The following is a 24,281-nucleotide window of genomic DNA, read 5'->3' as shown; positions in this document are numbered from 1 at the left end:
ATGGTGTTTACGTAGTATGAGGTCACCAATGCAATGGACTTAAGCTGAGGTGGAGTCAAAGTCTGAGGTTGGGACTATGATGGAATCTCGGAGCAAAGGTATGAGTGGTGTCCGAGTACAGGGTATGGGACAGTGGCGGAAGGTCGTAACTAGGCAGAGGGTCGGTGGAAGAGGGTCAGGGGGAAGAGAGAGAAGAGAGGAGCGGGGTGAGGAGTGGAGAAGAGGAAAGGTGTCAGGTCCAAAGGTGAGTATCGGAGCAGATGGTGTAGGTGGGCACAGCCAGTACTGCACAAACGAACCGAATATCGTGATTTCCCCATCCCAGCACATCCCCACTTCACGAAACACGTCGTACACATCCTCATATACCATTTCTACCCTTCCACGATTTTTTCCTATTTTTTCAGACACATTTCCAGTCCCCACAGACCAAATTCCCATGCCCACCCAGCAGCATGGCCACACTCACACTGGATTTCACTTATCTCAGCAACCACAGCACCGATTTGGACGATATTGGTACCGTTGGAAACGCGTCATTTAGGAGTACTAGGATCCGTAATTAGCGAGAGTTGATTGGCAATGGATAGAGTTGGATATTTTTTGGCTGGAAATCATTTATTGCTTTATTGTTTTCCCTTCCTTTTTCCGATATTGTTTGTTGCCAATATGACCCACCTAAGCACATGGGACCCATCGGATATTTTCCTTCATTCTTATTTGATCATTTCTCATATATACCTGTACATGAGGATGTATCTACTTTTTCCTTTGGATTAGAAACCACCGAGTTTGCCCCTCCCAAGCTAGTAGGGAGTATTACAACGAAGAACATCAGTAAGAAGACCTCTAGATCAGTCCTCACCTTAGTGTCACTCAGAGAGGTGGGGTGAGAGGTTGATTAGAGTACACCATGCACCGCACCACACTGGACCATTACCATTACCCCCCTTTTCCTTGACCTGTTGGATACCAATCCAGTCCCCATCCTTTCCTGTTTGCCTGCTGGGTTAGATCCCTAGCCTGCTTACAATGGGAGAAGGGTAGAGGGTAATGGAAGGGTGGAGGTGTCGTGAGGAGTAAGAGGAGGAGTAGTGGAGGAGTAGGGGAGTGGTGTCAGGTCCGAAGGTGAATATCAGAATGGATGGCGGTAGGGTAGGACTCCAGAGGTGGTGAAGATGGAGGTCCGGGAGTTGGATTGGGATCAGGTATGTACGGATATGACACACGCCTGCTTTGCACCCTGGGAGGGTGTCATATCCATACCAACTCCGCCTCACCTCCGCTCTACTCCACCACAGCTCCAGTCCACCTCCAGTCCATCCTCCCCCTGTACCTCCACCATACCCTCTGGTTCACCTCCAGTTCACCTCTGCCTCCAATCTCCAGTACCTTCTCTGGTACCTCTTATCCTCATCTTAAACATTTATATCTACCCAATATTACTACAGACCTCCTAGGACCTCCACCACCCCCGCAAAGATTTTCCCACTCTCCAGTAGCTGTCACTAATTCCACCCTTCACCTACCCACTCCACAATGCTCGATAAGGTGATTCTTTCCTGAGCTCACCGACCCGGCAAGTGGGTAAGTCCCCCTTGGGTTTTCCCCTTTGTCTTCTATTATGTATATAAGTCCTGTACTGTAGTTGATGGCACCTCAGTGCAAAATCGACAAGACTATCCCCCAGAGTTTGTGCCCCTCATTCTGAAGTTAAGGACCAAAACTCTTAAGCGTTACCGAACGTAGGCACAGCACTCCTCTCCGAGTTGCTGAGGCCACGGTCCTCCTGCCCATTCTCTACCTCCTGCCTCCTTCTGGGGAAAGGTCCAGGGACACTGCCCCTCCTCGCCATGTACTTGACAGAGGGTCCCCCTGCTGGACACTACATCCGGACCCCCTCTACCCTGGACACATCCCTGACAATTATGTGAATGATGGCAGGATGCAAAAAAACACCCTGATAAAGCCATTGTTGGAATATCTTCCTAGGCAGTAGTTTGGTATTTTATTTGCCTTGGTTGCATGGTGCCCCACAGTACAATCCTAGATAACAGTCAATTGCAAGACACATAGATATGTGTCAGGGATCAACAATGACCCTGGACCCTATGCTGGCTGCACATATGCATGTGGGAAGTATGCCAGCTATTTCCATCTACTCTACTTACCTAAGCCCTGGTGGCCCTGATCATCTCCAGCATTGTTCTGGAACATTCTATGCTCATGTGATTCTATCAGCAATCTTGGTTCCTTATTGCCAGACTCTACATGTATATAGCTGACTCTAAGATGGGGACATTCCTTTCTTCCCCAGCCTTACAATGGAAAAGAGGTGTTCAGGAATTTTGACATGGAGGTTGCTTGAACTTGACAGGATATCCATTGGATGAGGAACCAGGCCAAATTCCACACTTTCAAACAGTGGCAACTGAACATAGAATCCAATGAGAGTGTCATAGTCTCTGTGAAGAGAGACACCATCTGGGCCTAGTTGGTTCTCGTGTTCAAAGTATTGAGTCTCAAGTAACAGCCCCTTTCATTCTTGCCTTCTAAAAGAACTTTCTCAAATCCTTCATCCAAGACCCCAGTGTCACAACTGACAAATCCTGGGGCTCCATCAGTGGCAAACTAATGCCAATAGGCAAATCTGCCTCCCTGAAACCCAACCCAACTGACCCTCAATCTGATGTCTGGCTCCCCACCACCTGCACCCCCATCATGTGAGACTTGACCAATGACCAGATCCCGGACTGTGCCAACATTCTGACTTTTCCTCCAGTTCCTGAGCCCTTGGTGCTCTGGGCATTCCATCACTCAGCCTCTGCACCCTCCAGTCTCAGGCCTATGGCACAGCCTTGCCTATTCCCATCTCGTCCCCATCCAGACCACACTCATTGCTTCCCACTATGTGGTCACAGCCATACACCGCTTCTGCACCTTCCACACCCTCCACCTGTCCTCTTCCCACTTCTGATTGGGCTTGACACCTCTGTGGTTGGGTCAACACACTCCCACTCCCCTCCCTTTGTTGGCTCCCATGCTGTCCTTGTTTGTGACAGTACTGACTGATCAACCTCCACATCATGGACTTGTGTCAGCAACACACCATTCACTTAACTTGCCAATATCAATGCTTGATCCACTTTTTATTGGCACTAGGTTATTGGTCCCATTTCCCAGGCCCTTGTTTTTGATTCACTCTGCTGCCAGGCACAGGTGTTTGACATACAAGCAATGACATAAAAGTGGAGGTCACAGGTGAGAGAATATCAAAGGATGGAAAAGAAGTAGGAGTAAGTCAGAATTGAATGAACTGGGTAGGGGTGGTACTCTGACAGTTAAGGTGGATAAGGGATGGTGATGGTGATGGAAGGTCTAGGATATGACAAAGGCTCAATGTTCAAGCTGGCAGTCAAAACCAAACAGTTGCATACCATTAGCATCACATCTCCATCACTGGCCCAATGAGATCCTGTCCACCCACTTAAGCACCTTGGAAAGGCATTCTAGGTCATGCTCTTTTGTGATTGGCCGATCACGTAGCTTGTCATTTGATACCCCCAATTCTTCAATAAGTGGCTCATGAGGGAACTTTGCCTTACCCTCCTCCCCCCCCAATCAAAGTCCACTAGCAACATTCTCTTGTTGGTAAAAACAAAGTTTGCAGGACGTAGATCACCATGGACCCAATTTTTATCATGGAAGGCATTGACCAGGTTGCAAATACTCTCCTTCCACTCCTGAGCACATGGAAGGGAGGGCTTGATGTGCTTGTGATCCTTGGTATTGATACTCTCCATTGCCACGGCATACCATCCCCCATGTAACTGTTGGAACCCAAGTATCTGGGGGGCAAGCCCCTTTGATGCACAGAAAGCATGCAGGTCCTTGAAGTAGGTTTGTGAAAACTTGACAAATATAGCTTTATCCAATGGGTTTGATGAAACTAGAGTAGCATGGTACAGGTGCCGGTGTTCGAAGTTATCAAATCGTGACTTGAGGATGAACTCAATTTTCTCCAATCCCTGTTCAGGAAACACATTAATTTCAGTCACACTTGGGTAGCGGCTCATCTCAATGGTCATTGAGTGGGGCCACAAGTTAAGGGGGCCTCTGAGCACTTGGAGGAAGTCTTTGATGTCAGATTTGATCTTTGAGAAAACAAGAGCAGCAGCCTTAAATGCTAGGAGGAGGTCCCATCGGAAGTCTTCACCAGTTGGGTCTGTCAGGGGAAGTGATGGTGTCAAGGGTATGACACGCACTTGCCCTACCCAGACAACCCCAAAAAATTGGATGGTGGGTCCTGTGTGTCTCAATAAGGAACAACTCATGAGGGATACAAGTGAACTCACCAACATGTATCACTCCCAAGGCAGGCACCCTCCACCTCTGGAAGAGCTCTGGTTTTTCTTCAGCTTGCCCTGCAAATGAAGTGGCAATATAAGCGGCAAGCTGAGCATTGGGCTCACAAGTTGCAGATGACAACTCATTCTTGCACTCTATACATATTACCATGGCTCCATGCTCTCCATCCAGGTGGCCATCTGACCTCTTTCGGCTGCCAGATAATATGTTGGGCTTGATAGAGTTGGGAGGGGTTTTTAAAATGGGCTCCAGAAACTTGATGAATTTGGAACGTCTTTCATCTTCATTGTCAAAAAACCCAGTCATTTCATTTGCAAATGCATTGACATCTTCCTTCAGTTTATCTTCAGGGAAATCCTTCTCTCCAGGGACATCCAGTCCACAGCGAATGTCACGAAAGTATCCAAAGGGCTGGTATAGGAGAGATATAGGTGCAATGAGTTTGTCCTTTCCAGGGCGATCATCCAAGATCCTTTGCTGAGTGTTGCATTGGATACTGCGGTAGGATTCGATTTTGGCAATAGTGGATGGAGCCTCATTTACCAGACGCATGTCATCAAAACAAGTCACAAGACTAGTCAGACCAGACTTGGACTGGATCTCTGGGAATAATACATTCATGATGTAGCCAATTAGACAATCAAGACACACTCACGAAAAATGACTAAGAGCATTCGGCCTTCCCACTCTGACAATTTCTTCCCTGGGGAGAAAATACGACAGCTTTTGTGAAAGAAGTTGTCATCCAATTTTAGATCCTGTAAGCTGCTTGGTTCTTCTCTTGGCTACAGGGTGTTAGCACTCAAGCCAGGTGGGAAATAGCTGTCACACCTCATAAACATGAATACGATAGTCACTGGTCCCCAGTGGAATTTTAGGCCTAATCGATCGGCGGAATCCCTCATGGAGAAACTTTACAGGATCTTCGGAAGTTGCCTCAACATCGCCCCGATGGACAAACTGATAGGAATTAGGTCGTCCGTCAAACAAGGCATATGGAATATGGAGCTTCCGTCTCGCAGCTGCGATGATTTCAATACAGTTCACAAAGGCAAATCAGAGACTAAACGGACTGAATGCGAATATGAGGTTCGGGAGTCCTATCTTCCACAGTGGTGCTTCAGGGTCAAGAAGCAAAGTCGTAGTCTTTCGCAGCTGAATGGGTTCCAGCTTTCCCGCCTCTTGCAACTTAACGTAATCCTCATCCGGCATCTGCAAAACGGTCACGGAAAATGCATTAGAGTTTGAACGCTGCATACCTGATACAAAGAAAGCGCCCGAAGAATCTCCTCGCTGCCCAAGCGAGGAGTGACAACGGAGCTGACATAGTCATAAAGCCCTTTCGGCGAATCCCATGGGTGTGCCGTCCATTCGTATCGGCCAAACGAGGATCCGAACTCCTCGAAAACCATGAAGTTAAATGTCAAGCTAGCGCCTATAATGATAGCTCCAGACTTCTATTCACCGGTGACCTGAGCAACTTACTGAAAACCACCATGAGGTCCTCACACTGCGTTGCCTGCTCTAATATTAATTTGACCTTGTCTGAGTCCAAGGGGTTTTTGGCAACATCTTCCAACATCCGTCGCGTCGGCCCCACCCCTGTCGGCATTGGTTCCAAACACTGCAAAGCTCGGGATGAAACACAAGCGAACCAGGGACCACACATTCACCTCACCTCATAAATTTCAAGGCCTGTTATAACTGACGAGGTGCACTGCTTAAACTTGGGATGCGAATAGATGAGACGGACAGCGGTTTGTTGGAGATTTTGTGCAATATCTCGAACACATCCCAGATATTTGAATGATTTGGGTGGATGCTCGTGAATCAAGTGGAAGATGGCCATAGTGTACGATGAGAGATAGTACTGGTGACTGGAGGAAAGAAAGGTGGTGGGATCTCAAGATCGGCTGTCGCCGATCGCTCAGTCCCAAAGGATCGATAACTCACTAGATCACTAGGATCCAATGGATTTGATTTGAGGAGAGTGGGACAGCAATCGTGCCTCAGAAACCATAAGGCACGCACTCAGGATAGCGATCTCACCACTCTAACGTTGTTATCCTTTCTTTCCACCCACTCCCTCTCTAACACCCGGGGTCACGTCTCCCATCCCATTCCTCGTCGTGAGACTCCAGAGGAACGCAATGGTCGTCGAAGCCAACGCCCACCTACGGGGAGCGTAGTATGAAGCTGACTACGGTGACCGTCACCGAGATTCTCGAGCTCCGCATACCACCACCCGACGCTATCGAGGCAAATCCCATTTTCGGGGCCATTAGTCCAACCCTGAAGGCTTCGCCCCATGTGGCATTGCTTTTTACACTAATCTACGGTACGTGGGTTGTCTTACGGAATGGCAATCTTACAGGTCTTGCATAATTATACTAATACCCCCGCCAATTCACCCGCACCCAGAGAATAAATGCTCGTTCGTACAGTTTATTTTGGAGCCGTTGTATGAGCTTTATACACAGGTTTCCTTCCTCATGGCCGCAGTATGCATGGTAGGATGAGCAGCGAAGTAGGCTTTAAGCAAGAGCACGAGGCCGCTGGCACTAGAAACTGGTGGGGCTTCCAAAAGTGACTACATGGCTGTGTTAATGTTACAGAACCTCCATTATTATTATTCGTAAACAAGGCCCCATAGGTCCTGCGTCCATCGTGATAGTTGTCCTTTTACAACTGGAAAAAAAGCATGAGTGAACAACACACGGTTCATTTGAGTAGCCCACCGTGAACACTGTCAGCACGGGTGAAGGTGCATGAAAAGTCCTCGCACCCGTTGAAAAGACGGGTTTCGGGGTCTAATTCTTACTCGTCCACGGCCAGTCGGAAAGACGCAAAGATTCCGACATCCGGACGAACGTGTTCATCAAAACTTCTCTCGATGAAAATAAAAAGCTCCCGATCGTGCCAAGGATGAGCGGATACCAAAGGATCGGGATGGGCAAGAGAAACAGCTTTCGTGGGGTCTGTCAGGTCTAGGGCCTTTATAAGGAATCGAGCACTGACCCAAAGATATTTTCCATTCCTCAGGCTGCCATGAGCCTATCCTGAGGTAAAATCTGTCCAAGTAATGCTGTGGCATGCCGAGAGCACCATAGGATACCAGATCGGAAACCGGGACGATGTCCCAGTCCTTATGGACGCTGGATCTCTTGAGCCATTGGGTAAATGCATCTGCGTAGTCTTGCAAGGGACGGCCGAGATCGCCTGAATAAGTGGAGCGAATCTACAATGAGAACCGCGTCATTTCGATCGCCACCCAGGGTATCTGACCGCGCACTGGCCGATTTTGTGACAGGAGTTCCATACTAGTGTTTCTTGCCCCAATGGGCTGGAGCGAACGAGGATGATGGTCGAATAGAGCTGGTTTTGTAAATTGCCTCGCGACACCTTGTTTCCGCAACACCCCGAAGCCGATTCAAACAGCTACTTGCACTGGCTCGACCTCGCAGGGTAATCTCCAATCAGAGCTGCTTCAGCAGTATTAGGAGATGCGGTGCACAAGTGCTTTATCGCCTGTCAAAGGTCGTTCCAGCAAAGACTGATGATCGTATAATAGAGGCTGGTGACCTGGGACCGGGTTCCCACGGTCCTAATAATGCAAGATACAAAAAATGCATACTCAACACGCAAAATGAATGAAGCCTACGGCTACCATTAAAACGAGTTACAGAAGTTGCAGAGGAGTTTGGGTGATGGAGATGCTGGGGGGGGCGCGCTTGACGAGATGGCTAGTCTAAAAATGCATCATTGGGCAAAGGAAGCTCATGTGAAATAAACACCAAACCGCGTCTGAATCATCAGAACACTAAGTTGGGTTAATCGCTTGATCAACATACCAAAGTGCAATAGGCTCTGACCGCAATTGCTCTGACACGAATTAGCGTGAACCATCAGCGCATAGGCCCGAGTATATTTTCCCCTTGGTAAAGTGAATTCGGGTCCCGCAAATCCATGTTCGAGCTAGGATGGGTGATTGCAACGAATTCGATCCATGGTCCACGCAACATGTTGGATGTTGTATAGGCTTGACGTCTGATAGGCACAAATTTGGCACGAGAGTACGTAAACGCAATAGCGAGTCGTGTCTATGCATCCGTGATGCAGTCCATGCGCACCAAGTGTCAAAGTGTTCAACATGAAGCTGCAATGGAACTTATACCGTTTCCGTTTCCGAGCAACCAACAGGTCTTTACAGTGGATTTCTATACCTTTCCTAAGATTGCAGGAGGCATACGAGATGGAAAATGACTCCGTTGCGCTCTGCCGTTGTCTTGTGTCTGTAGGCTCTGAGTCCTACACCGTGGATTTGGCTTGGTCACTTGGGAATCTAGGTACTTCACTCGCCGACCTTGGACGGCATTCCGAAGCGCTTCCGGTGATCAGAGAAAATGTCGAATTCTGGCGCAAGCTGGTCGCCGTCCATAGAACATACACGATGGAATTGGCTGGAGCGCCCCAGAACACCGGGGTACTGCTCGGTGGTCTTGCCATCCATCCGGCTTCATGCACCCCGGATTTAGCTCAAGCGCTCCAAAATCTTAAAATATCGCTCGACAAGCTCGGATGGCACTCCGAGGCACTTCCAGTGATCGATGAAAGTGTCACACTCTGGCACAAGCGCCTAGTTGCCGTCAATCCGACTTCATACAGCCCGGACTTAGCTCGGTCACTCGGGAATCTAGACACATCACTCACCAATCTCGGACGCCATTCTGAGGTGCTCCCGGTAATGAAAGAAAGCGTGAAGCTCTGGCGCGAGCTTGTTGCCGTCCATCCGTCATCATACACCCCAGATTTGGCTCAAGCGCTCAAATGGACACTTGACGAATTCGGATGGTATATACTCCGAGGCTCCCGATGATCGAAAAAAGTGTCAAACTATGCATATGGCGGAAGCTGGTTACTGTCCATCCGAGTTTATATACTCCTGGTTTGGCTCGAGGGCTTCCCAATCTTCACTAGTCACTTCGCAGAATTGAGTGCTCCCCGTGATCGATTGAAGTATTACTAAAAAAAACTTGAATGGCGCTCGTTATAAATGAGGACAAGGCGTGGGACCCTTTGGCGTCCCCCCATTTCCTCTCGAACACTCTCGGGCATTATTGCTAGTAGGCAGTAGGCGTGAGAACCTGAAGTTGGGCTGTTGTTGTTGTTGTTGTTTATTCTGGATATTTATCCTGCAAACTTTAGGCTGCTCGTGAGAGCGCCGAGGGCAGGGGTCGGAATAAATACACGAAAATAAAGTGAGAAAATAATAATCTAAGTCCGATTCGAGTGCTCTCATGCGTTCTGACGAGGTTAACTCCGAATGCTGCTCCACTTTTGAGTTGTCGCGTTGTGCTGGCCGGTTTTGGGTGACGGTGTCGAAAAGTGGGATGGGTTGAAGTTGGGCTATGGATTCTTTGTCATTTTGAATGAGGAGCGCTATTGAGCACAGAAGAGTATCAGGAGGGATGCTCTGAATGATGTCAGGACTTGAACACTTAAGGGAAAGTCAGCAGACTTCATGTTCCTTTGCATGGATTGATTTCGCATCATTTTTACGGGCATTGCATATATGCCCTAACCCAATATCATTTGTGATACAGTCTGTACAATGTAACGGATTGTGAACTTCAGCCCCAGTGGGCGAAAGTCAAAGGCGATCCGCAGAATGGAACCCAGGTGTTACGAATCCGCATTCCTAAGGTTTGGTTTGCTGTTGCGGCGTGTGCAGTACGGAAGGATAATATGGTGAGTTTAACGGTCGTTGGGGACATGCCATGACGTGATGGATGTGACGGACTTCTGTGAACATATTCCCGCTACTCTGTAGTGGGTCCTGTAAATTTAGGCCCCACACTGTGCACAGGGTCCTCTGTAATTGTTGTTTAATGTCTTCATTTCACGAGACTAATCACGGGTTAGCAGTCTGCCCCCAGCTGACCTCAGGTTTCCGCCCTTGTTTGCCACCGGCTGGGAAACCTGACTGCGCCCAGTCGCGACCGCTTTGGCATTCACATGCCTTCTCTCACCGATCGCGGTTGTCCCATGATTTATCGCGCAACTTAGCCTGAACGGGTCAAATCACGCTGCCTCAGTCGTACACTGAATGTTTTCGGCGCAGATGCGCGAAGCGGACCATTCAGTGGAGGTACGTACTGAATTTTCGCTGTTGAGGAGAGGTTTCATACTACCTAGGTCGTGCCTATAAAGGGGCCCTGACGGATCCCTTTTCCCCTCTCCCTATCGCCTGGTATCTCGCGCTCCCCTGGTGAGTGAGATCCAATTTGCTGCTTGCCTTTCCGGGCTCACGCTTTTGACCTGCTGCCACTGCTGCCACCTGCATATTACTCTATCCCGGATTTGCTGCTGCCAATACCGCGATTCTCGACTACATTCCCATCTGCTCCAGCCCCTAGCTTATATTTTCTTGTCTCCCTCCTCCTCCCCGATACTCCTCCATCTCTTCTTTTCGAACTTTTTCACATCGTCTGTTACTCTTTCTCTTCATTGTATTTCACCTCTGTACATTAGCTTCTGTTTGCTGTTTTAGTTGTTAGCGCCTTCAATTGTGGCTGTCATCAGTTCTAGTGATTTTCCTGCTCTTCCTTTGTATGTACGAGAACACGGGTCACGTGTCGCGCGCATGTGGCAAATTTCACATGGGCCCTTTGTGGCCGTTGCCCACTACCAGCAGTTGTTAGCCCTGATTAGCCTAAGTCTTTTCCCATTATGACAATGACAATGTAATTCACTCAGTCGTCTCCATACGACTTCTGCGTGGAAAATATAATTGTGAAGAAGAGAGAAGGGGAAAAGTGTTCTGAAATAGTGATAACGCAAAGAACGAAGACATATCCAAAACCAAACATCGAAAGGCAGTTGTGAGGAGAGTGGCAGGCCCTTGCCGCGACAGGCGGCGTCCACCAGTTATACATAATATGCATGTGCAGAGTCCGCAGCGCTCAGGATGGGAGTGATTTGTGGAGACTGAGGTGCAGCCCTCCAGTAGGTAGATGCGGGGGATGTGAAGGGAGTGAAGTGTATCTAAGTCAGGTCGAAATGAAAGTGAATGATGGACAAAGACCCCCGACTACTAATGTGAAGTAGTGAAGGCAAACTGAGTGTCGCTGGGTGAAATTTGCTTCTGACGCGAGGTCAGATCAAGTTGCAAAGTGCACTCTAAAGCCACAGAACGATTGACCAGGAGGGGGTTACAACTTGCATAAGCGGTCACTAGCAGTGAGAGTGAGGCTTGAGCATGATGAGAGAGCGAGAAAGGCGAGGCAACCAATCGGAGTGCTTCGATCGTAACTCTCCCCAGCTTTTAGTATATTATATGTAGATATCAATTGCCAATTCAATGAGGAAGTGCGCGCTCAAGAAAGACATGAGCAATACAAGGCAGACAAAGAAATAGGATAAAAACAGGTGCGTCACCACAGCGCCGCATTACCCTTAAGTTACTGTCGCACCCCGATGCCTCTCCCAAAGTGTAATTGTGCGGTCTGGTCTCCACTTAGCGCCGAGCGGGTTACAGCTTCCAACAATCTGTTCCTACATACCGGTGCCACGCTGTCATAAGTGCCCGTTGACCAGGCCCCTGTTTGGTGTTGGCATACAGCTCGGCATTGCAGGTGTGGCTGTTGTGCACGGATAATCCAATTAGCTCCGATTCCTCAAATAGCGAACAACGCGAGGGAATATACCTATGTTGGGAGGATTCTTCATTGGTGTTATGGCGCGGTGCATGAGTAGTTGGCCATCTGTGCTCGATGAGAACTGTTTAAAGAGGTAAATGTGAACCAACCTTTTTGGTAACGGGTGAGGACACAAAGGCGCGCTTTCGGCTCGTGAATTGAGTGGGTGCTGATCTTGTCCCTTCGCGGTTTTGATCGATCATCACCATCTGAGGTGTTACCTGTGCCGTGGTCTCGATGTCCAACGTCACGAAAACCGGTATGGCTCCAGAGCACTCAGGAGTGCTCTGTAGACGGGTTTCCATACTCCCAAACTCCCACTGCTCTCAGAAAACCTAAACCGAACCCCAGAGTGTGATCTCTAACGAATACAAATGAAGTTCACTTAACCAACCTACTGTCTTAGATAGTATTTCGGCGTCTGAGTAGCTGCACCCATGCACTGTCTGCACTGAGGAAATTTTACGGGAGGGCCCAAAAGCTCTTGGGTGCCCATGACTGGTTTTTTCAATTGGAATAGTAAATTGGCTGCACTTCTTCAGCGACTTTATCAAATGTATTACCGGCATCGACTTCCGATGCTCCGTCATCGCCGTTGCCGTTGCCAACATCACCAAAGTCGTTCTCATTCACTTTTGCTCATTTTCTTTTTTCTATTTGCTTTTCTTACACATCAATCTTAGCACTTGTTATCGCCATTGTTCTCGCATCATGATATTATTATAATTATTACACAGATCCCACATCCATAGCTTCTAATGCATTCACAATTCTTCCAATGACATGGTGATAGTCATGGTTATTGCCATCGGCATCTTTGTTTTCATTGATACATCAGCTTGGCATGTGTCTGTCATTGAAATGGGGCTTCTAACGGAATAACCGCTTGCTCTAGTGACAATAGCTGTAAGGAAATATACAATAAAAAGGAAACTAATTCAAAAGTGACCAAAATAAGTAAGAAGAAAAGGTGTGGCTGTATGAAAACTCGTCTGGCCTCCCATAGCACATGGTTCCTCTAACAGCTTCCAACAATGCAGGGTGCTGGAAGAGGTGTGCAGGTGCCACCTTGCTTCTCCAGAAGCCTCAGTTTGCTATGCAGGTGTCTGTTTGCTCTGAGTCAGTACTCAAAGAGGAGTGCTTTATACTGTACCTTGATAGCTTGGGGTCAGTAGGTTTGATAGCTTCGATGGTTTGATGCAGCTGAGCTTCTTCCTCATCCATGAAAGCCCATATCCGATGAGCTTCGATGCTGACAATCTCAATCTCTTTGTGAGCATGTTGTCATATCCATCCACAGCCATCGTCTTCCACCACCTCCGACCCTTCCGGTCTACCTCCACTCCTTCTTCACTAACCTCAGAGCTCCCGTATTCCGCAATCACCTCCACCTCCCTCGATGGTCACCACCCCCTCTTTTCAATCTATTACCTACACCTCCCTAAGTACAGAGCCCTGAAGGCTTCCGGACAGCTCCGACGTCTGCTAGCGCACTCCTGCCTCTGCTGGGCAATTCACTTGCTTGCCCTGCAAGTCCACCTTTGGGCCTATCCCTCCTTTCCGTTTCTGGGTTATTGCCTGCCATTCTGCTAACCCTGTAACCCGACTTGTCAGTAATATTCAATCGGCTAATGTTTAACTCCATTAGCTCCACTCCACTCAGCCCCATCATTCATGGGCCTGCCCTCGCTGTAACTATACTTAACTTGTACATAGGTTACACCTCAGTGATAAAATCGACTAGAGTTGATCCCCCTTTAGTTCTCGTTGCCAGTAAGTAAATTAGGGCACAGATGTGTAACTTGGCACAGTGCTCCTGGCCTGAGTCGCTGAGGCCGAAGCCCTCTGCCATGGAGACAATTCCTTCATCTCGATCCGGTCTTTGATACATGTTGAAACTTGTGCCAGGCATGTGTTGCTTCACTGAAGTGGTGCTGAAACCATGGCTTGTCCTGGATATCTTCACAGCCATGCAAAAGAACGATGTCAGACAGGAAATTCAAGTCCATAACATCTTGCCACATTGTAGGTGGGATAATCACCCATGTGCAGAGCCAGCTCAGATACCCACTTCCACCATTCAGAAAACCCCTTCCATTCATGCGACAACTCGATACGAATGTGTTATCTAAAAATAGGGCTAATTCGTACAATTCTGACGATACCAAGAATGTCCCAATCGGTGGAGATTTGATGGAGTTCCATGTTGGAGAAGTTAGGCACAGCAGGTCACGAGTATGTGCAGGCATGGGAATCTCAAGCAGCAACCCAGAATTCCAGCCTCAACTCGTTCCCACAGCATCTAATAAATTGGTAAAAATGCTCATTGGCTGCATAATAGTTCTATTCAGTCTCATTTCCAATTTCGGCTCTTAATTCCATAAATCTGTTGAGAAATCGCTTATTTTCATATATTTTTATATTTTGCCATCATTTCAGTTATTGATTGATATTCTTTTATTGTTACTGTTACCCTTTTATTATTTCGCCTAATAAGGTACCCAGGTGCCATATGGTACCAATATTCACCATCTAAAAATAATTATTTCTGATAATCCTGTACATACTGGATTTTTGAAAAGACGTTCTCCAGGAGGAATAAGGGCAACGATCTAGCCTGCAACAAGTGGGTAGTGGATTTGTTGAGCCCGGACCTTGTGGAAATCCCGGAGAACCCACCATGGAGTTTAAGGATTGAGCATAGTGAAGTCAAGGGAGAAAGTAGAGTTTAGGGAGAGTTTGGCCCCATGAGCTTAGTTGGCATAGAGAGCTGCTAGCCCTCTTTCAGCACCTGTTGTCCATCCTGATCTGGCAAGGCAAACTTGTAAGGCATTTGATGCAGAATGAAGAAGAAAGCTTACAGCAGTATGATAATGGAGATGATTGAAGCTGGGAAGGATTGTTGAGCCTACTGAGGAAACGACAGTCAAAGGAATGATAACTGTCAGTTCGTCACTTGAATATAATATTCATTGAGCCAGCATGTAATTCAATGGCAATCTGTGACATTCAATTTGAACACTGCCAACACATTGCCTAGTGTGCTACACAAGCTCTTCTAGTCAATTGATATGAATAAGGACAATGGTGAATACACATTAAGTTGTTGCTTAGGAGAGGACTCACTCACCTTAACAGACTTGATGTACACAAAATCACAAGCAACTGCACAAGAGGTCTTTGAGAGCTATGTTAAAGCCAGCAGTGGAGTATACTGCTGGGATGACAACAAAGTCAAGGGTTTCAACAGAAATGTGAGTGAGAGCTACATCCTGGACTTCTACATGGCATGGAAAGTGAACGGTGAGTGCTGATTCATAAACACATTCCCAGCATGCTTACAACAATGCAGGAGGACCTCAACTTGGGGTGGGGCAACAATGTCTAGAAGACATCAAGCAGGTTATTCCAAGAGAAGTCTTTACAAAAGTGTCAGGGCATGGCCTAACTGGCTACCGTGACTCCCTATGCCAGAAGGGAGTTGCCATAAGACGATCTGGAGTGATCTGAAGAATGCAGGTAATCTTGCTTAGCTCTCACTTAGCATCCCGCTTCTATCTTCTGTCCACATGTCACCCCTTTCCCACACTTCGCTTACGATTATCCAAATGAATATCTATCTTTTCATGTCATCATTCTATCGGCTGCTTCTTATCTTGTTGTAGCTGCGCTCTAGTGGGCAGCGGTACCCATGTATATAACCCCTATCTCTGCTGAAGGTGGCACTTCAGCATTAACAATGACTAGGATTCTCAGGAACACCCTCTTTGTTGTGAACTGACATGCAGTCCCTGACAAAAGGAGATGGTGCATATGGTAATGGAGGACCTCTTAGCTCCATTGCTAGCAGTGCACACTCAGATGTGGGATATTTGTGCATTAGTGGGTAGCTCTTAACCTTTCATGGGACTACGAACCTTATCTGTAGGAAAGACCTCCATCTTAGATCACCTTGGACCCACAGCTTTGCCTTGATTGAATATGAGGGCCAAAAAGCACCTATCAACATCGTTACACCAAAAAGCATTGGAGTTAATGAGGGCTGGGAAATGTTGAGATCAGAACTCCTGGATGCTGAAGGAGCAGAGCTGGATCACCTTATGTAACCAGTTTCCTATGTCCAATAATGATATTAGAGTTTGTGCTGATTTGCTTACTGACTGTGTTTTGGTTGCCAAATATATAATTGTTCACTGTATAAACAACAATAAACACCCCCCAACGATCTCACCTGATGTATAGATCGTCTACAGATAAAATTCTATATTGACTTTACTATAATTTCTAGTCAATATTACACCTAGATATACCACTTTTCAGTAGGACATGATTTTCCTGATAATTTACTGAAGAAAAACTACTAATAAAATAATTCCACAATAAATGTTACTCAATACAAGAGTGACCAAACTGTCGCTTAGAGTGCGTGCTAGTTATCTAGCAGGTTCAGGATCACTCACTTTTCTCCTGTGGTGTGATAACCAAATATTACTGAGAGATTATTCAATTAAGAAGTCCCTCCACCAAATTCTCACTAATTCTCACTATGACACTTTTGTTCAGCTGTGTCTAACTGACCCTAACTCACACTTAGAGTGACGTGTTAGTTTTATATTAGCTAACAACTAATATTTGCTTTTATCTTTTGGAGCAAACGAACCAACCACTGGTGAGGAGAATTAAACTTATAGTTCTACCTGAGGTTTGAGAGGGGGCAGAAGTGGCAGCCTTTTATGCTTTTCAGAGACCTCTCTACTCCCACGCCTCACACTAGTCACATGTGCTACATTTGTATTATAGACAGTTCTGGAATGATATAGGGGCTTGGGCTGTGTAAGCTTAATAATGGACTTAGGACATGACTCAGCAATAAGTAATTCAGTTCTTTGTCTTTTGGGCCGATCTCAGTGGAGGTTTGCAGTGCTAAAGCTATGCTTTACACCGCCTTAATTACGAACGGTTATCTTTAGAAATGACCCAGCTATAAAGGAACTTTCTAGACTGTTCTCTAATTCACCCCTTTTTGTGAAGCTGCATCATTAGAGACGTTCACAGCACTCACAACTCAGGCAAAACTAAGTCACAAGAATGCCAAAACTCACCACTCTTGTGTGACAGTTTTCAGAGACTTTTGAGTAAGTTTTGAGTGCAGCAAAAGGGCGTTCACAGCGACAGGTTCAAAACACTGTCATAACGGACCCTCTGAATCAACCCATAAGTCCGTTGGCCTTAGAACGCGTGAATGTATTATGTAACGACTATGCCAGCGGTTCCGCAAATGCGAGCGCTTAATCCAGGTTGGACTAAACCATGTTTCTCACCTCCAGACCAGATACTGCCACTAGCAGCACTGTCTTTTGTTATAGGCTAACCACCTTGTCTCTTAGCAACTCCAACAACAGCTCCGACGTCTCATCTGGTAGCAGTAGGTCATTGTCTGACTCCAGTTCAGTTCCCCCAGCACTTCCAGTTCAAGTCAAGCTTCCGGCACTCAAGCTACCTCTTCCTTAGCCAACTCCCAAGTCCAATCAAGCCGGCAACAATACAACATGCAGTCAATGCATGCTTTCTATTTAGGTTGGCCACTACATGCACAAAGCTGATGATCCACGAAGATTTTGGCACAACCTGTGCGTTTCACCCCACACATTTAACTTAATGCTTGAGGACCATCCTACCTGCTGTAATTAGTCGTAGTAACGAGTGTGGTAGGCAACAGTGTGGTTCAGGTAGTAGGAGGTGTTGGGAAACTGTATAGTTACATTGGAGACAAATACATGAATGCAGGACGGAATTAAGACTGTTTAAAACCAAGTTGTGAAAACAGATAGTTGTGGTTTTCACAGTCTTGCGGCCTCGGAGCCGCAACACGAAAACACCCTCTTGTGGCACACTTTTCAAAACACACTGGAGTTTTGAGTCACTTGTGAGTTTGAGTTTTGGCACAGTTTTGCCTGAGTTGTGAGTGCCGTGAACATCCCTATTACCAATGTTCTAGAGCCTTCCCAATTAATTAAAAGTTCTGGGGACTTCTGAATCACTTTATGCTTATGATCCGAGATCCAGATCATCAATCATTCCTTTGTTCTGATTTATTTGGGCTTAAAATCAAAAGGTTTTGATGAATCATGGGAAAATACACAAGATCCGGTTTTTTAGCATTTTCTCCTCTTCTGATGCGATCAAAAACTGTCCGTTCCCGCCGGAGGATACTCTGCCATATGGTATTTGGTCCGCCAGACTTCTGGGCGTCAATATATTTCCCTTGAGTCACATTACTTTTTGTGAGAATTAGCAAATAAATATATATGAATTATAAGGTGTTTCGCTGTTCGAGCGATATCTCCGTCAGTTTTGAAGCTTTTAGAATAAAACAAAACCGTGGATAAGGTTTGGAAACATTCCTTTCAGACGGTAAAAAGATTACAGTCAAAGGTCTACTGGTTCCCGAGATATTTACATTTCTTTCCCAATGTTCCCTCTTATTCTGCCATCTATGTGCTATTTTCTTGTTGTAGGGATATATTCTTTGAATATTATATTTTCTTACACCTATGCCAGGTTCTAGGCATGCTTGTAGTAGCTTAAATCTCATGCTACATGGGTGCAGATAATTACAATGAGCTTCTAATGTGTGTCCAGTCTCATAAAGATCATGAGATCTGTTAAACATTTGAACTTGTCACCTGATGATCTCCTGTGACCTAGGGCTTGCAAAAGGGGGCCATGAATGATTTTGCAGAATGTGAATTGGACCAACTTTGTTGTGCATGCAGGTCTGTGTGAGGCAGGTCACATGACCATTGCATCATTGTTGCGCTTGCATTGACTCTGTCATATCCATACAATCCCAACCTCTGCTCCAGGCTCCCGGCACTCTGAAACTGACTCCGGAGCCCTACTTCCCTTCCATCACCTTCTCCTTGCCAACTTCCAAGAGGTTATCCCACCTCTGGCTCTGACACCACCTTTGGTCCAACTCTGGAACATTCTGGGTCCAACCTCAACCTCGACACCTTCCAGACAAGCATGCAACACCTATGCTCCTGACTCCAGACCTCCACTCTGGAACCCCATTCACGTCTCCGTTTCCAGATCCTCTGGTCTTAGCTCCGACCTCGGACTTTGACCCCACCTCCACTTATACCCATTGTATTGGTTAGCTCATTCCATTTAATTGCCTTTGCCAATATTCCGGAGTTTAACTTCCGAGTTTGGACTTTTTGGACTTACTTTGGACCTTGCAACTACTGCATTGTCCCATTCAATTCTGCTATACTCCCTCATTCCTATTTGGGCTGCTGCTTCCTTTCTATTCAGTCAGCTGGCCATTCCCCACTCCCATCCTCCTTCCTTCCTCCTTGGGCCTTGGCCCTTCACTCCTCCTTTGGGAAACACCATTGAGTCAAACCCTTGACCCTCGGTGTTGTTCCTCCTTCCAGCTCCCTTTGTCTCCTTTCAGAGTACCCTTGCTCCTTTTGATTCCGGACCACTCCTTATATACAATGTACATAGTAACTTGTAACCTCAGTCCAAAATTGACTTGATTTCCCCCCAAGAGACTTTCCTTTGCTAGATCCGAAATTAGGGACCCCCAGGACAACCAGCAATGGCACAGTGCTCTGCCTGAGTTGCTGAGGCCAAGGTCCTTCCAGTTAGAACGGGTGGATTCGGACAACTCTGGAGTGGAATCGGAGACTTAGCATGGAAGGACCTTGGCCTCAGCGACTCAAGTGGAGCGCTGTGCCATTGCTGTTTGTCCATTTGGTCCTTAATTTCACAGTAGGCGAGCAGGAAGTCTCTAGGGGGCATTTCAGGTCGGTTTCGGACTGAGCCCAAAACGAGTATGTACAAGCGCCGATATATATAATGGAGGGGGCAAAAGCACAAGGAAACAAAGGGGATCCGAATCGGAATGAAGGCGTCCGAACGGGAACAAAGGGAAGACAGAAGCGGAGCGGTACCAAAGGTCATAAGGCAGAACCTGTGATACGTCTGAAAGGAGGTATGGAGGGCGAGGCCCAGAGGGGCAGGAGGATGAGGAGAAGTGGGGATGATGACTAACTGGCTAGAATGGGAAGAAGCAGCAGTCCAAATAGGGATGAGGGGAAAACGCGAGAAATACATTACAAGCGGTGAAAGTGCCAAAGATGATCCATGGAGCTCGGAGGTTACAGAGGTTACAGAGGTGGGGTTGAAAGTCCGAGGGATATTGGCAATGGTGTTTATGTAGTATGAGGTCACCAATGCAATGGACTAAGACCGAGGTGGAGTCAAAGTCCGAGGTAGGGACTATGATGGAGGCTCGGAGCAAAGGTATGAGTGGTGCCTGAGTACGAAGTACGGGACAGCAGTGGAAGGTCGTAACTTGGTGGGAGGTCGGCAGAAGAGTACCAGAGGGAAGAGAGAGGAGAAAGGGAAGAGGGAAGGAGTGGTGGGAAGGAGAGTTGTCAGGTCCGAAGGTGAGTATTGGAGTGGATGGGAGAAGCGTAGGAGGATGATGGAAGGGTGGAGGTGTTGTGAGGGAGGAGCAGAGGAGTAGGAGGAGTAGTAGGAGGGTGGTGAGGGAGGTGGTGTTCGGTCCGAGGTGAGTATTGGAGCGGATGGAGATAGGGGAGGAGAGGGAAGGAGGAGTGGAGGTGGCATGGGAGGTAAGAGGAGGTGTGGTGCCAGGACCGAAGGCGAATATCGGAACAGACAGCAGTAGGGTAGGACTCCGGAGGTGGTGAAGGAGGAGGTCTGGGAGTTGGGTCAGGATTGGGTATGCATGGATATGACATGTAGGTAATATATTGAAAAGAGGGGGTGGTGACCATCGAGGGAGTCGGAGGTGATTGCAGAATACAGGGGCTCTGAGGTTAGTGATAAAGGAGCAGAGGTAGTCCAGAAGGATTGGAGGTAGTGGAGGACGATGGCCGTAGATGGATATGACACCACACCTCATTCATCCATAACTAACCCTGTTAGGACCCAGTTATTTTGACTGCCAAGTGTGTGGTGGAGGGTTGAAGCAAACTAGACAATGTGTAGATATATGGATTTTGGAGGATAATGGTGTCTACATTGGCCAGCTTGCACAGGGAAACTGTCAGTCCTGCAATACATCTCACTTTCCAGATTGCTATTGCACTTCCATCAATGGGAAACTTACCAATATCTTTAATCCTGATGCAGCTTATCTCTGCATTGGAGGTAATATCTGGATTAATCGGCGAGTTGCTCAAACCCAGTCCAATCTATGTTATACTGCACATATGTCATCTGAGGGCTTTGCATCATTCTATTCACAGCGATATGGGAAGGATAAGATTTCCCTGCTTCCAAAGCATGCATGGAAGTTATTTGTCTTACATGAGTCCCTCAAGTTGTGCAAAGCTACCAATCATGAGCTTGTTCTTTCATCACACACAAGCATCACAGCTTTGGCTTCAAAGATGCAAGAAAAAATTTTCCCTGGAGCTGTCAAGACAATCCAAGGTGCACTTGCTCATCAGTGTGCTCAGTGCTTCCACCCATACCAATCCCTGCAAGAGGGAACTGCAGTATGTGATCTACTTACTATTTTTACTTTCCCTTGCTAACTCCTTCCTACCAGCAAGTGACAATTAATGATAATCAGGAGGTTGATATGATTGTGGTGGATGGCATTTGCATGGGACATCGCCTTTGTGCAATGCCTAAATGCCCTAACCTTCCACTTAATTTTCACTCAAAGAAACTCTGTGCAGAACATGGAAGGAGTAGGGGCCATTTATGTGGCATAGCCCCTTGCCAGAATCCACATGTAACAGCCCCCTTGAACTCTGGTGCTTGTAGTCTCCCTGACCATCAACAACACTGGGAGGCATTCTCTAGAACACATGATAAGGAGTCATATGGAACCACCAAGGACAAGGCCTTCTTGGAGTTTCATCCCCAACAGAGGAATGGGTTATGAATGCTCATCACATTGCTCAGCAAGCCCTACCTGCCCCAGAGGATCCTGAGCAAGTCATTCCACATCATCATTGTGATGGTGAGGCACCATCTCCAAGTGCATCATCCTGATCCACTCCATGTGGGCAGCACACATGACAATATAGACATGTATATTGCCTTGAAACTCTCACCCATCCATGTGGTTGTATTGTGGCTTGGACTAAATATATGGTGTCCGAAAGCCCAACCAATATTCTTCATACACTTGAAGAAGTCTTTCCAGACCCAGACTCCTGGCCATCATACATTGTAATTGATAAGGCATGTAGAATCCTGGCTACACTGATGAGCCAAGGACAGCATCACAGATGGTTTCTGTCATATCCATATCAACTCTGCCTCACCTCCACTCCACTCCGCCACTATTTCGGTCCACCTCCAGTCTGTCCTCCCCCCACACCTCTGCTATACCCTCCGGTTCACCTCCAGTTCACCTCTGCCTCTGATCTCTGGTACCTTCTCCAGTACCTCTTATCCTCATCCTACATGTTTATTAATATTTCTATCTACCCAATATTACTACAGACCTCCACCCACTCCGCAAAGGTTTTCCCACTTCCAGTAGCTGTCGCTAATTCCACCCTTCACCTACCCACTCCACAATGCCCAATAAGGTGATTCTCTCACGAGCTCGCTGAACCAGCAAGTGGGTAAGTCCCCCTTGGGTTTTCCCCTTTGTTCCCATTTGTCCTCTATTATGTATATAAGTCCTGTACTGTAGTTGATGGCACCTCAGTGCAAAATCGATGGCTAGACTCCCCCCAGAGTTTGTGCCCTCTTGTTCTGAAGTTAAGGACCAGACTCCTAAAGCATTACTGAACGTAGGCACAGTGCTCCTCTCCGAGTCGCTGAGGCCGCAGTCCCTCTGCTCGTTCTCTACCTCCAGCCTCCTTCTGGGGAAAGGTCCAGGGACACTGCCCTCCTCTTGTGTCCTTGACAGTTTCAAACATCCCATTTTCTGGTTGATGCTTTCCATTTCAGGAACCACCACAATGACCCTACATGCCAGAAATATTGCAATCCAACCCCTCAAGTCAAAGATGACCCAAATTTGGTTCTTCCTATTCAAGATGGAATAGTCAACAAGCTCAGTTTCAGCATGCTTTCAATACAGTGGCTGCAGAGCAGTTGAATGCTTGGTTTGGAGGCTATGCTTCACAGCTAAGTCATATGCATCCAACCAATCATGACTTTCTTGTGCATGTGATGCTTTCATATCACTTTGAAGTTAAGGGTAACATGTAATTACACCATTATTCCCACACCTGTCATTGTTGTACCTAATTTATGATCAATCATAATGATTCATGGGAAGACTCATAGTGATTCATGAAGGTCCATGAGGTTCCATGATCCTTTATGAAGCCCCATGAAGGCTCATGACACTTGATGATACTTCATATACAGGCATGTAACCACTCAAAGCCTGCTTCATAATCACTCATATAGAGGCTCATGAAGGACATGATATCCCATGAAGGCTCATGACACCTCATGAGGTTGCATGTAACTACTCAAAACCTGCCTGGAAGAACCACTTAAGTCATGAGCAATCATGACCCCCATGCAGGTTCATGACATCTGTCATATCCCGGAATCCTGACCCTGTGCTCTCCCACCTCATCACACCTTCCTAACAACTTCATCATCCCCTACACCATAACTCCCCACTCCCCAAGTCACCTTCCTTCCTAACTGTCTCAGCTCCAGACTGGTTGCGGCACACCTTCCCTTGGCCACTCCCATCCCAGAAGCTTGGTCCTGAAGTCAGAACATTCGGAGACTCTGGATCTGCTCCGACCTCTTGTGACTTACCTCTAAACCATTCCCCCTCCCATTTCATTTATTGGAGTCACCCAACATCCTTTGGATATGTAACTCCACCTTTGGAGCTACCCACATCCCCAGTGATCCCACTCACATCATCACAAATTGGTCACCTTCTATTTATAGTACAACTGTTGCCTTCTTTCCATTCAGTCAGCTAACCTCCTCTTACCCATTTCTCATTCCCATTTATCCTCTGGCCTTGTACTCTGCCCTTCTTAACCCGACTCCTTGGTTCCCTGTTAAGGATATCATTCGGGACCTTTCGGTACCTTTCAGTATCATTCGGCACCTTTTGGTATTTTCCATTATCACTTGGACTTTGACTAAAGTCCTTCCCATTCCTCCTTATATAAATACTTGTAGATTAGAACCTGTAGTTCCCCAGTTCTAATCTTGACTAAATGTTAC

General features: G+C 47.0%; 5 protein-coding genes across 5 annotated transcripts; 4 read left to right on the top strand and 1 right to left on the bottom strand.

The window, feature by feature from the left end:
- Window positions 1-3,165: 3,165 nt before the first annotated feature.
- EI90DRAFT_3077246 (uncharacterized protein) lies at window positions 3,166-5,791 on the bottom strand. The gene is made up of 8 exons (XM_039061717.1): window positions 5,628-5,791; window positions 5,442-5,580; window positions 5,200-5,390; window positions 5,024-5,153; window positions 4,356-4,970; window positions 3,633-4,306; window positions 3,438-3,609; window positions 3,166-3,378 (listed from the first exon to the last, which is right to left on the bottom strand). The coding sequence occupies exons 1-7, from the start codon at window positions 5,778-5,780 to the stop codon at window positions 3,457-3,459; spliced, it is 2,055 nt and encodes a 684-aa protein (XP_038911034.1). The 5' UTR covers window positions 5,781-5,791; the 3' UTR covers window positions 3,166-3,378; window positions 3,438-3,456.
- Window positions 5,792-6,395: 604 nt separating this feature from the next.
- Window positions 6,396-6,901, top strand: EI90DRAFT_3077245 (uncharacterized protein; the record flags this gene model as incomplete). Its single annotated transcript, XM_039061716.1, has 2 exons — window positions 6,396-6,706; window positions 6,790-6,901. Coding segments are annotated over exons 1-2 (241 nt in total), but the record flags the coding sequence as incomplete, so codon positions are not given.
- A 1,617-nt stretch (window positions 6,902-8,518) lies between these two features.
- Window positions 8,519-9,244, top strand: EI90DRAFT_3130644 (uncharacterized protein; the record flags this gene model as incomplete). Its single annotated transcript, XM_039064324.1, has 1 exon — window positions 8,519-9,244. One exon carries the CDS (start codon window positions 8,519-8,521, stop codon window positions 9,242-9,244), a length of 726 nt encoding a protein of 241 aa, XP_038911032.1.
- A 5,892-nt stretch (window positions 9,245-15,136) lies between these two features.
- On the top strand, window positions 15,137-15,575 carry EI90DRAFT_3130643 (uncharacterized protein; the record flags this gene model as incomplete). The annotated part of the gene is made up of 3 exons (XM_039064323.1): window positions 15,137-15,152; window positions 15,204-15,319; window positions 15,399-15,575. The coding sequence occupies 3 exons, from the start codon at window positions 15,137-15,139 to the stop codon at window positions 15,573-15,575; spliced, it is 309 nt and encodes a 102-aa protein (XP_038911031.1).
- Window positions 15,576-23,126: 7,551 nt separating this feature from the next.
- Window positions 23,127-23,288, top strand: EI90DRAFT_2936354 (uncharacterized protein; the record flags this gene model as incomplete). The annotated part of the gene is made up of 1 exon (XM_039055159.1): window positions 23,127-23,288. A coding segment is annotated over one exon (162 nt), but the record flags the coding sequence as incomplete, so codon positions are not given.
- Window positions 23,289-24,281: the final 993 nt, after the last annotated feature.

This window comes from Cantharellus anzutake (genome assembly GCF_015039405.1).
Source record: "Cantharellus anzutake strain C23 chromosome Unknown EI90scaffold_68, whole genome shotgun sequence".
NCBI classification, from domain to species: Eukaryota; Fungi; Basidiomycota; class Agaricomycetes; order Cantharellales; family Hydnaceae; genus Cantharellus; species Cantharellus anzutake.
Note: the sequence above shows the minus strand (reverse complement) of the source record. Positions and strands in the feature narration are given on the sequence as shown.

Bases quoted from the DNA above. Each gene is read 5' to 3' on its own strand.
- EI90DRAFT_3077246 (XM_039061717.1), bottom strand. From the start codon at position 5,780: ATGGTTTTCGAGGAGTTCGGATCCTCGTTTGGCCGATACGAATGGACG. The intron at 5,391-5,441 runs GTCCGTTTAGTC...AAATCATCGCAG, and splicing joins GAACCTCATATTCGCATTCA to CTGCGAGACGGAAGCTCCAT. The intron at 4,971-5,023 runs GTGAGTGTGTCT...TATTATTCCCAG, and splicing joins AATGCTCTTAGTCATTTTTC to AGATCCAGTCCAAGTCTGGT.